General features: G+C 36.8%; 1 protein-coding gene across 3 annotated transcripts in view; it reads left to right on the top strand.

Annotated features, from left to right (window-relative positions):
• Positions 1 to 12,990, top strand: part of SHPRH (SNF2 histone linker PHD RING helicase) — a 95,009-nt gene that overhangs the window by 17,660 nt on the left and 64,359 nt on the right. For all 3 annotated transcript variants that reach the window (XM_019425039.2, XM_019425041.2, XM_053904403.1), the window contains 6 exons: positions 579 to 835; positions 2,912 to 3,571; positions 7,373 to 7,624; positions 8,445 to 8,523; positions 12,311 to 12,474; positions 12,585 to 12,841. In XM_019425039.2, the coding sequence (XP_019280584.1) occupies positions 579 to 835; positions 2,912 to 3,571; positions 7,373 to 7,624; positions 8,445 to 8,523; positions 12,311 to 12,474; positions 12,585 to 12,841 (1,669 nt within the window). The remainder of the gene's footprint in view (positions 1 to 578; positions 836 to 2,911; positions 3,572 to 7,372; positions 7,625 to 8,444; positions 8,524 to 12,310; positions 12,475 to 12,584; positions 12,842 to 12,990) is intronic.

The raw sequence follows: 12,990 nt of genomic DNA on the forward strand, positions 1-12,990 counted from the left end.
GTTCTTGCATTTCTTATAGGGAGAGATCTTGTAGTTGTTATGAATAATTGTTTTCATGGTTTATACTTTGTATAAATGGGATCAATTACAAGTCATATTACCTTAACAAAAGTAAAGATTTATTCTTTCATTTGATCGATTCATTCTTTCTCGGTATAGATCTTGTTCAGTCTGTTGTATTTAAATTTCTTGAGCTTACAGTTTACACCAGGCTTTGTTTATTCTCCAGCATAGCCACTTCAAATTCTGCTAACCAACAAATGTTTCCTTTACTGATGGTAGCATATACATGGACAATTGTGATAAGTTTTTTTTTCCCCGAATATAATTTTAAATGATAGTTGCTTTGGTAGATTAACAAATTAATGAGCAATTCTTCTTTAGGTTATTTCCATCATAGTATATTATTAATATATTGAGATAATTTTTATTACATATTCTTCAAAATGATATACAGACAACATATCTTCAATAAAAATCTTTTTTTGTCTTAGTTCTCAGTGCATATTATTCTTAATATGTTTCTGTTTTTTTTCTAATTTCAATTATTCTAAGTTAGCATATCCTTTTGCATATAGCTACACGTGTGATGATCCTGACAGCTGTGAAAGAAATGAATGGAAAAAAAGGAGTTTCCATCCTTTCCATCTATAAGTATGTCAGTTCTATATATAGATACGATGTTCAGCGGAACAGGAGTCTTCTGAAACGGATGCTGAAATGTTTAATTTTTGAAGGTCTTGTGAAACAGATCAAAGGGCATGGTTTTTCTGGGACTTTTACATTGGGGAAGAATTACAAGGAAGAAGATACATATGATAAAACAAAAAAGCAGGTAACAGAACATTTATTAAGTTGCTCTGTGTGATGCCTTATAGAGGGAGTGGACAGATCCCACTTGACACTAAGGCTTTTAGAGACTGAAGATAAAAAACAAACTAGGAAAATCACATGTGCCTGTATCATCTCTTTTCTACCTCCTGAGTGGAAGTTTCATCAGAGTAGAAACTGTATTTTACTAGTCCCAGAGAAGAGTGCTTGGCACATAGCAAGTACTCAATAAATATTTGAATGAATTATTTTGGTGGGTTGAGCATATTAATTTTTTAACGTTTATTTATTATTATTGGGAAAGAGAGAGCATGAGCATGGGAGGGGCAGAGAGAGAGGGAGACACAGAATCTGAAGCAGGCTCCAGTCTCTGAGCTGTTAGCACAGACCCTGATGTGGGGATCAAACTCACAAACTGTGAGATCATGACCTGAGCCAAAGTCGGATGCTTAACCAACAGCCACCCAGGCACCCCCCCGGTGGGTTAAGCATATTAAAGAGTTTAAAATAACACACAAAAAAATCTTTTTTTAAAAAAGAGAAGAAAGTAGGGGTGCCTGGGTGGCTAGTCAGTTGAGCGTCTTACTCTTGATTTTGGCTCAGGTCTTGATCTCAAAGTTCATGTTCAAAGATCCAGCTCTGCACTGGGCTCTGCACAGAAGCCTACTTGGGATTCTCTCTCACCTTTCTCTCTTCCTTCTTCCATTCGTGCGCCAGCACTCTTGCTCTCTCTCAAAAAAATAAACGTTAAGAAAAGAGAGAGAAAAAAAATAAAACGACTCTCTCCTTATCCTAATGTTGTCAGCAGTTAAAAATCTGTTCTGTAGTTTAAAAATATTAATGATACCTTACATTTGCTTAGCTTTTTATATACATTTTCAATCTTTTATGTAAGTTCTCATTTTTCCCATGTCATCTTATAAAATTTTTACATTTTGTTATAAAACTGCTTTTGGGGGGCTATTAATTTCAAGCTTGCTTTAAAAAAAATAATTACATAGCTATGCAAACATAAATCAGGTAAATGGGACACCTGACTGGCTTAGTCAGATGAGATTCTTGATCTCGGGGTTGTGAGTTTGAGCCCCAGGTTGGGTATAGAGATTACTTAAAATAAATAAATAGACTTTAAAATCAATCCATTAATCCAGTAAAGACTAATAACAGTAAATCAAAGTGTGGAGCTACTAGCTTGTCTACTGTGAAGGAAATGACAGATAAAAAAGTTCATTTTCTGGAGTAGGGAGTCTCCCAACATTTTTCCCCAACCAGGGTAGAAAGCTGCAGTGAACTTCTATGCTTCTCATAATCCTTCTGTCACCAAAAAAGGAAAATCTTCAATTAGTGCCATTCATGGCAAGTGTCCCAACTCATCTGTTCAACCTCAGGTCTGACATCACTTCTAGGAAGCTCATGCTGCCACCTACCTCCCCATCCCAGCCCCTGTCTGTTTTGTACTCCTCTTAGGCATTCTTGTACCATTGTTTCACTTTTTATTGTTCTTTCTTTTCCAATAGACCTCGTGGAGACCAGGAACTAAATATTCCTCATATTTGTATTGCCAGCATCTAACACTATGCCTGGCACAGAATTGTTATCCAGTAAATAATTTCAGGAGGGGTACAGGTAGAAAGCAGAAAGAAAGAAGGAGTTTATTTGCTAATTGCAGTAACTAATAGATTTTCACTTTCTTTAAATGCTGTATTTTTGTACTTGATATGTTAATTGCCCGAGTTTGTATATTTATGTATTATAAACTATTAGTCTTTTATTGATTTAGACAAAATATGAATTATAAGAGGTTAATGTCAAAATATTAGTAGCTTCCTATCTAATTTTTATTCTCTTCAGCTTTTACTTATACAATAGTAGAGCCTTCCTTTTTAGACCTGTAGACCACAGAGAGGCTTCTTACAGAGGGCAGATTGAAAGCCAGTGATCAGGAGTGATTCTTCTAGTGGGAAAATGGTAGCAAGAGTGGCTATTGGATTTTTATGGAAAGCTTATAAGTAAGGTTGGGGATTTAATTTCAGTATTGTAATTATATTGATATAAATTAATTAAATAATATTTTTCATAGGCAATAGGGAGTCCAAGGAAAATTCAGAAAGAATCCAGAAAATCAGGGAACAAAGACACAGATTCTGAATACTTGCCATCAAACACATCTGATGATGATGATGATCCTTATTATTATTACTATAAGCCTCGGAAAAATCGTAGTAAATTCAAGAAAAAGCCTGTTCTATCCACAAAAAAGGGAAAAGGTCAGCCTAATATCAATCTCAGTTCACAAGATCACTGTCCAGCTACCAGTGACTCTGGAATTACTGATGTTACCACATCTAAAAGTACATGTATCTTTGAAATCAAGGAAGAACGTGGAGCAAAGGACCAAGCTGAATCTTTAAACCCTACCGACGGTGATGTGCCACAATCTAATATCGGGAGTCCCTGTAATTCCTCAGATTATCGCTTTGAGTGCATATGTGGTGAGCTTGATCAGGTAGACCGTAAACCTCGTGTTCAGTGCCTGAAATGCCACCTATGGCAACATGCAAAATGTGTGAATTATGAAGAGAAGAATCTGAAGATTAAGCCTTTTTACTGCCCCCATTGCCTTGTTGCAATGGAGCCAGTATCAACACGAGCAACTCTGATCATCTCGCCCAGTTCCATTTGTCATCAGTGGGTGGATGAAATCAATAGGCACGTGAGGTCATCATCTCTTCGAGTCTTGGTAAGGCAGTTTGGACTCTTTAAATGAATAGGAAAATCCCAATTTTTGCTTCCCTGTGGTAATTTTTACAACCTTTATCACTTTGTTGTTTATCCCAAAAATTAATAAGATAGTTATGAAATCAGAATTTGAAGAGGAAATTGAGAATGGGAAATGAAACAGTAGACTCTGTATTCTTTTCTGACATCAGAACTTCAGAAGTTAAAGCGCTTTGAGTTAAAAGATGTGGAAGCTTTTGAAAAAATCCATCATGTAAATGAAAAAGACTTCATATACGCATTTCCACTCTCAGACAGAAAGGCAGCATTGTGTAATAGTAGCTGCCTGTCTCATCTCTACCTCTTAGATCCAGAGTCATCCTTTGAGGCCTCAGTTACATTATCTGTAAAATAAGAATTTACTCATTCAGCAAATATTTATTGAGTACCTGTAACGTGCCAGGAACTGTGCTAAGTTCTAAAATTAATACCCCTTCATAGACTTACTGTGAAGGTTAAATGAATTGATAAAGTGCTGGCACATAGTTCATTGTAACTTACTAATGTTAGTATTTTGTTTTTAATTGAAGTATATTTGGCATACAATGTTATATTAATTTCAGGTGTATAACAATGAATCGACAATTCTGTACATTATGCTATGCTCACCAAGACAAGTGAGTTACCATCTGTTACCATGCAATGTTAGGACAGTATTATTGACTACCTATGCGGTACTTTTCATCCTTGTGACTTATTTATCTTATAACTAGAAGTCTGTATTTCTTAATCCCCTTCACCTATTTCACGCACTCACCCCCTCAATTCCCTCCCCTCTGGCAACCACTATTTGTTCTCTGTATTTATGATACTGTTTTATGTTTTATGTTTGGTTGGTTGGTTGGTTGGTTTTTTTAGGGTTCCACATATAAGTGGAATCATATGGGATTTATCTTTCTCTGTCTGACATCTTTCATTTAGCATAATGCCTCTAGGTTCATCCATGTTGTCACAAATAACAAGATCTCATTCTTTTTTGTAACTAATATTCCACTGTTTATATATACCACATTTTTTTTATCCATCATCTATCAGTGGACACAGGTTGCTTCCATAACTTGGCTGTTGTAAATAATGCTGCAGTAAAAATGGGTGACTATATTTTTGAGTTAGCATTTCCATTTTCTTTGGGTAAATACTCAGTAGTGGAATTATTGGATCATATAGTATTTCTATTTTTAATGTTTTTGGGAACTTCCATACTGTTCTCCACAGTGGTTGCATCAGTTTACATTCCCACAAACGGTGCATAAGAGTTTCCTTTTTTTCCACATCCTCACCAACACTTGTTTTTGTCTTTTTGATACTAGCCATGCTAACTGGTGTGAGGTGATATATCACTGTGGTTTGATTTGCATTTGTCATTAGTGCTGGTGAGCATTTTTTTTATGTGTCTGTTGGCCATCGGTTTGTCTTCTTAAAAAAATCCCCATTTTTTAATCGATTTTTTTTTTTTTTTTTGGTGTTGAGCTCTGTAAGTTCTTTATATATTTTGAATATTGGCTAATATCCCCTAAATGGATAGATCACTTGCATATGTCTTTTCCCATCTACTAGATTGCCTTTTAATTTTGATGGTGTTCTTTGCTATGCAAAATCTTTTTTATTTTCACTGGTCCTAGCAGTTTACTTCTGTTTTTGTTTCCTTTGCCCAAGGAGACATATCTGTAAATATTTGGCTAAGGCCAGCATCTGAAAGTTGACTGCCTATGTTTTCTTTTAGGAATTTTATGGCTTCAGATCTCACATTTAGACTTTTATTCCATTTTGAGTTAATTTTTGTATGGTGTAAGAAAGTGGCTCACTTTTATTCTTTGGCATATAGTTGTCCAGTTTTCCCAGCACCATTTGTTATCTTTTCTCCATTGTACATTCTTGCCTTCTTTGTCATAGATTAATTAACTATATAAGCATCAGTTTATTTCTGGACTCTATCCTGTTCCATAGATCTGTGTATCTATTTTTGTGCTAGTGCCATATACTTGATTAGTACAGGCTTTGTAGTGTATCTTGATATCTGGGATTGTGATATTTCCAGTTCTGTTCTTCTTTTTTTTTTTTTTTTTTTTTTTTTTTTTTTAATGTTTATTTATTTTTGAGACAGAGAGAGACAGAGCATGAACGGGGGAGGGTCAGAGAGAGGGAGACACAGAATCTGAAACAGGCTCCAGGCTCTGAGCTGTCAGCACAGAGCCCGACGCGGGGCTCGAACTCACGGACCGCGAGATCATGACCTGAGCCGAAGTCGGCCGCTTAACCGACTGAGCCACCCAGGCGCCCCTCCAGTTCTGTTCTTCTTAAGATGGCTTTGGCTATTCAAGGTCTTCAGTGGTTCCATACCAATTTTAGGAATATATGTTCTCGTTCTATGAAAAAATGCTAATGGTATTGATAGGAATTGCATTGAATCTGTAGATTACTTTGGGTTCTATGGACATTTTAGCAATATTAATTTCTCCAGTTCATGATCATGGTTTATCTTTCTATTTGTCATCTTCAATTTCTGTCACCAATTTCTTACAGTTTTCAGAGTATAGGTCTTTCACCTCCTTGGTTAAATTTATTCCTAGGTATTTTATTCTTTTTGGTATAACTGTAAATGGGATGATTTTCCTAATTTCTCTTTTTTATTAGTGTATAGAAGTATAACAGATTTCTGTACATTAATGTTATGTCCTACAACTTTACTAAATTCACTACTGGTTCTGATAGTTTTTAGGTAGAATATTTAGGGTTTTCTTTATATACTATTATGTCATCTGGTAATAGTGACAGGTTTTTCTTACCAATTTGGGTACCTTTTATTTCTTTTTCTTATCTGATTGTTGCAGCTAGGACTATTCAACTATGTTGCATAAAAGTGGTGAGAGTAGACATCCTTATCTTGTTCTTGACCCTAGAGGGAAAGCTTTCAGTTTTTCACTGTTGAGTACGATGTTAGCTATGGGTTTGTCATATATGGCCTTTACTATGTTGAGGTATGTTCCCTCTAAATCCATTTTGTTGAGTAATGTTAGTATTCTTCACTCCCTTTGTTCTTCCTTCCTTCTTTCCATACAAATATTATTTAAGGTGTTCAATATTTCATCTACTACCATAGACAGGGAGAGAGAACACAGTAATAAGTGAAACCTCCTCTTGGCCATTGAGGAGCTCAGTTTTGTTGGGTAGATAAACCTTGATTTGAATCTAGGCTCTGCAAGTTCTGAGCAAGTCACTTCATGTTTCTTATGTGTGGGATAGGAATAAAAGTAACCACTAATGAGATTGTTGCTGAAGATAGGAGATAAAGTGCAGCATAGTGTCTGAAATATAAAAGGCATTCAGGAAATTATAGCTCTTCTTGTTCTACTTCTTCATACCTCTGTGCTTTTGTACCTACCTACCTACCTACCTACCCTTAAGTCCTTTTCCCCTTTCTCCACCTGTGAGAACTCCTAAATGTTCTTTAAGAGCCAGCTCAAATTTTAACTCCTCTGAATTTACCTTCTCAGCCATAGCATTAGTCTTTCCACTGTGCTATCACTTTCACTTCTCTTACATTTCCCTTCATGATGCTTATGTTACCGGTCTTCTACCCTAACGTGGCTTTCTCTAGACGCGTATCTAGACACGTGAGTCTAGATACACATGGAGTGTATCTCATAGCATGTTTTGTACTAAACTAAACAATGGAAAGAACTCAGTAAGGGTGTAAGAATGAATGTTTCCATTATCTTTAATGAGCCTTTCTGCAGTAACTGTGTCTGTGATTGTTTCCTAGGTATATCAAGGAGTGAAGAAAGATGGTTTTTTACAGCCTCACTTTTTGGCTGAACAGGATATAGTTATCATTACCTATGATGTCCTTCGTTCAGAACTTAACTATGTAGATATCCCACATAGCAACAGTGAGGATGGGCGTCGTTTACGGAACCAGAAGCGCTATATGGCCATTCCCAGCCCCCTAGTAGCTGTGGAGTGGTGGAGGATCTGCCTTGATGAAGCCCAGATGGTTGAATGTCCTGCTGTAAAAGTGAGAATTTCTGCAGAATCTTCTGAGGGCTGGGGAGTAAAAAGAGGAAAGAGATTGAGGAAGTTGTCCATAAAAATATTAATAATCTAAGTGTAATTAACCTACAGTGTTGACATTGGCCAAAAGTTTGTTGCTAAACATAGTAATTTGCTTTTGTGCTCTGAACTACATAACCCTCAGGAGTTATTTTGGTACTGTAGGAATTACTGCTTTATATGCAATGCCCATATGTATTTGAATAAGATGGCAATTTATGTGTGATGCAGATCAAAGTAAACTCTGTTTAGGGACTTCTGCTAGCATTTCTGCTAAGTGGAAAGTTCATTGTGTAGGCTCTGATAACTTTGGGCCAAAGTTGACCTTTTTATCGGAGAGATCATATCATAACAGAAAATACTACTTTAGAAGATAGAGTTTGATTTAGCCTTTGTTCATATGTCTTTATTCCATTTTCTTTGGCCAGTTTGTAATCTGCACTCAATTTATGAATCTTATCTGTTAGTACATTGGTTCACATCTTAAGGATGGGTGGCGTTGGGGATGTCTCAGTCATTCAGGGAGCCTTTTCATTCTATACATACTTGAACTATTCTTCCTCTTTTGGGGAGGGCTCATGGCAACCTTCTGCTAATGAGAACCACTGTACTAGAAGATGGCCCATTGAATATGACCTTCAACTTTGAGTGTGATAACTGTGAATAAGAGAGAGTGTGCCTGACCTGAAGCATAGCTTTTCACGGGCTATTCTCAGGAGTAAACATTCCTAATTTCCCCTGCCTTTTTTTCCTTCTCTTTTTATTGCCTATTTCTCTCTCATTAGGCTGCAGAAATGGCTCAGCGCTTGAGTGGGATTAATCGCTGGTGTATCAGTGGCACTCCAGTACAGAGAGGATTGGAGGGTAATGTATGGTTTCTTCACATTTTGCCTATATTTGAAAAGCTTGCTTGTTTTTAGGAACAAGTATTTTCAGCCTTTGTTGAAATCCTTACGTAAGTGATTGTACATATATTTCACTCCTAGTAGTTTTAAGCATTCATCTTTTTAAATGGAATTGGATGGTTTTTGTTTTTATGAGAATGGATAGATGGTGAGTAGTCCCATTGTCCTAAGGTGAACAGTCATTGTGCCCTCCTGAGCAGTGTAGATGCAGGTCTAAACTGAACTCAGAGCTCCAAAGTGGTAGGTAGAAAACAGAAAGAAGGTAGCAAGAGAGAGAGAGGAGAAGGAAAAGATGCATAGTCACGATGTTGTAGTTGAAAATGAAAGTCTCATTGGTTTTCTTTTCGTGTTAGAGCAGGATTACTCAACCTTGGCCCCATTGACATTTGGGCCTGGATACTTCTTTTTTGTTGGGAGCTGTCCTATGCGTCTTGGGATATTTAGCTTCTCCCACTAGATGGCAGTAGCACTTCTAAAACACAAATGTGTTTTAGACATTGCCTATTATCCCCTGGGGGACAAAATCATACCACTCCACCTCCACCTCCATTGAGAACCACTGTGCTAGACTGATAGAGATAAACCAGATTTGATGATTTATTAATTAGCAACAACCAGAGATCTTGTGAATCCCAGGTTGACTACACACTGAGCAAGGACATGAGGCTAGGATATTTTCATTCCATAATTTGTGAGGCCTTTAGTATGTTTCTACAGGCAGGCTGAAATAAAGCCAGGTAGCAAGAACGCCTCCCTCTCCTCCCATCCTCCCCACTCCATGTCTATGTAATATACTTCTTTGTATAGTATACAAAGCACTGGTTTTCAGGATATACGAACCATGGTGACATACTGACTTTTCAGTTGTATGTCCATAAAGAAATGACATAAACATTCAAATTTTTATTTTCCTTATTTGCGAAGTAAGATGTTTTAAGATTAGTTATAATAAAGTATGCAAGCATTTAGCATGGTACCTGGCAGGTATTAAATATTCAGTGAGTGGTAGCTGCTTCCACTGCTGCTTTTGTTGTTCTTATTTCCCATTTATATATTTGTGTATTCATTTTAGCTTCTTCGAAAGTGTTGACTCTAAATTACTTAAGTACTTTGTAGTACATTTATTGGTTCATTTATTCTTTGTGAAGTATAATAAAAAAAAAAAAAAGACTCGGTTCCTGACCTTCTTGAGCTTACAGCTTAGAAGGGAAGATGTATTTATTAAGTACTTAAGACAAATGTTAAGACTGTAGTCAAGGTAACTTTAATGTATAAGATAAATGTAAAATTCAAACTATAATAGGCTTCAGAAAAGATGTCTCATTCTGTGACATCACATAATAGGGATGTCGAAGGAAGGGACAGCTGAGCCAGGATCTGAAATATTAATATGAGTTAAGTAAATAGGAAAGAATTCTCTATCGTAAAGGAAACAGAAAATACCAAGATGATCTGGCAGGAGGAGCATGGAAGGATATTAGTATGGCTAGAATACAGAGAGCTGGAAAACTGGAAAACCCAGTAGATTGAATAGGTGGATATAGATCAGACCATGGAGGACTCTGTAGGCCATGATGAATAATTTTATTTGTTTATTTTCTTAAGAATAGTAGGAGCTAGGGGCGCCTGGGTGGCGCAGTCGGTTAAGCGTCCGACTTCAGCCAGGTCACGATCTCGCGGTCCGTGAGTTCGAGCCCCGCATCAGGCTCTGGGCTGATGGCTCGGAGCCTGGAGCCTGTTTCCGATTCTGTGTCTCCCTCTCTCTCTGCCCCTCCCCCGTTCATGCTCTGTCTCTCTCTGTCCCAAAAATAAATAAAAAACGTTGAAAAAAAAAAAATTTAAAAAAAAAAAAAAAGAATAGTAGGAGCTATTCGAAAGATTTAAACAAAGTGGTTGGGTATCATCTCGTGGTTAGATTTGGATTTCAAAAACTCAATCTATTTGCAGTGTAGAGAATGGTTTAGAAGTGGGACAGAGTGGATACTAGGATCTCAGTTGGCTACAATAAGTAATCTAGGCAAGTTGATACTGACACCCTGAGTTTTAACTAGGATTGTCCTGAAGAAATGCAAAAAAGTGGATAAGAAAAAAATTAATAAGGCTTATTCAGTGATGGGGAGATGCCAGGACTTCGAAGTAGCATAACTCCATGTACAGTGACTGTATTTCCTGGTGAATAACACTAGAGGAGAAGCATGTTTGGGCAAAAAGAGTATGAATTTGATTTTGGCAAGTTGAGCTTGAGGCACTTTTGGGACCTCAAAGAAGAGATAGCACATAGGCAATTGGATTGATTTAAACAGAAGTACAACTCCATTGATATCTGCATGTAGGCAGTATTTCTTTTTAGATGTTAATGGACTCTCAGAAAGTGTCAAAGTAACTTAATTCAACCTAAATATTTGTTAGGCATCTTCAGAATAAATGTTGTGGGTAGGGGCATCACGTTTTTGGGGAAAAAAAATTTCATGGTTTCTAAAGAGAATATAGCCCAATGTGAACATGTTTAATGCAGAAAAATATTTAAAAAATTACACTGAGCCATAATCTTCATTTAAAGACATAACCACTATCCCAATCTTTTTTATATAAATGTTTGCATGTTTGTCCTCATACTGCATGCATAATTTTATACCTTTTTTTTCACTTAACATTATATTCTAAGCAATTTTTCATGTTTTAAAAATCCATCATAAATGCAAACACTGTAAGGTATAATGTTAAGTGAGCAAAACATGGACTATAATATTGGTTCCCCAATCATAAAACATACAAGTACAACGAAGTAAATCTAACAAACACAAGGCCTGTTGGATTAGAAGAAGATCAGTTTTATCTTAAATACCATACGATTTCCCTCATATGTGGAATTTGAGAAACAAAACAGATGAACATAGGGGAAGGAGGGAAACTAAGGAAGGGCTGAAGCAAACCATAACTATAGAGAACAAACTGAGGGTCGAGGGAGGGAGGGAGGTGGGTGAGGAGATGGGCTAGATGAGTGATGCACATTAAGGAGGGCCCTTGTTGTGATGAACACCAGGTGTTATATGTAAGTGAATCACTAAATTCTCCTAAAACGAGTATTTTTTGCTAACTAGAATTTAAATAAAAATTTGAAAAAAAAAGGAAAAGAAAGGTTTTGTCTTATGGAGAGTACTATATGATTTATTTAATCATTTCTTTATTTGAGTCATTTTTATTCTATATGTTGTTGGCATGAATGTCACTGTGTGGATTAATCTTGTCTCTAGTTTTTTATTAAGGTTTTAGTCTTATTTCCCAAAAGTAGAATTACTAGACCAAAAAATGTAATGAATATTGGATCAGTGAATATTCTTCATATCACCTATGTCATTCAGACTTCTTTCCTAATCCAGCAAGCCTTAAATCCAGTAGTCTCATGAGAGTGCCTGATTCTTCTTATGTATCTCTTGATCAGGTGCACACAAGTGAGTCATTTTCTAGTTTTACTTCTGATGGAAATTTCAAACTTTTGAATTAAATACGAGGTTTGTGGAATGGTTACACATTTTAGCTCCTAACACAAAACCTAGTGTAGTATCAACAAACGTAAGTCAAAGTGGAATTAACTTTCAGATTCAAGAGTCTATACAATCTGCGTTTTAATTCATGGAAAGTACTATGTGCTGTGTAATATCTATGAAAGCGGTTATTCAAAATAGTAATGTAGAAATATAGAAACAGTTATTCTCAATGTGTTGTTGTTTTTTTTTTCTTCTCAGATCTTTTTGGGTTGGTGGTCTTTCTTGGTATTGAACCTTACTGTGTCAAACACTGGTGGGTTCGACTTCTCTATCGCCCTTACTGCAGGAAGAATCCTCAGCTCCTCTACAGCTTTATTGCCAAGATACTATGGAGGTCTGCAAAGAAAGATGTGATTGACCAAGTCAGTAGCATAAGTTTTTACTGATTAAGGACATTACAAGAAAAGGGAAGCGAGAGCTGGGATGGAAAGTTAAATTTTCAGGTGAAATCCTTTTTTTCTTCTCCCTACAGATCCAGATACCCCCTCAGACAGAAGAAGTCCACTGGCTTCACTTTTCTCCAGTGGAAAGACATTTCTATCACCGCCAGCATGAAGTGTGCTGCCAGGATGCAGTAGTAAAGCTCAGGAAGATTTCTGACTGGGCACTGAAGCTCAGCAGCCTGGACCGAAGGACGGTCACCTCCATTCTGTATCCACTGCTGAGGCTCAGGCAGGCCTGCTGCCACCCACAGGCCGTTCGTGGGGAGTTTTTGCCACTCCAGAAAAGGTTTTGTTTTCAATTTCCTTACACTGCAATTGACACTATATTAGTGATAGACAGTGTTTAAGCTATTAGCTTCCTAGGCCCCAGTTTCATTCAGGGTCTTATAAATGAGCTGTTGTCAGTTATTTTTAGCAGTGAGGTTTTTCTTTGGC

The sequence above is a fragment of the Panthera pardus genome, unplaced genomic scaffold (genome assembly GCF_024362965.1).
Source record: "Panthera pardus isolate Hobbes unplaced genomic scaffold, ASM2436296v1 HiC_scaffold_17, whole genome shotgun sequence".
Lineage (NCBI taxonomy): Eukaryota > Metazoa > Chordata > Mammalia > Carnivora > Felidae > Panthera > Panthera pardus.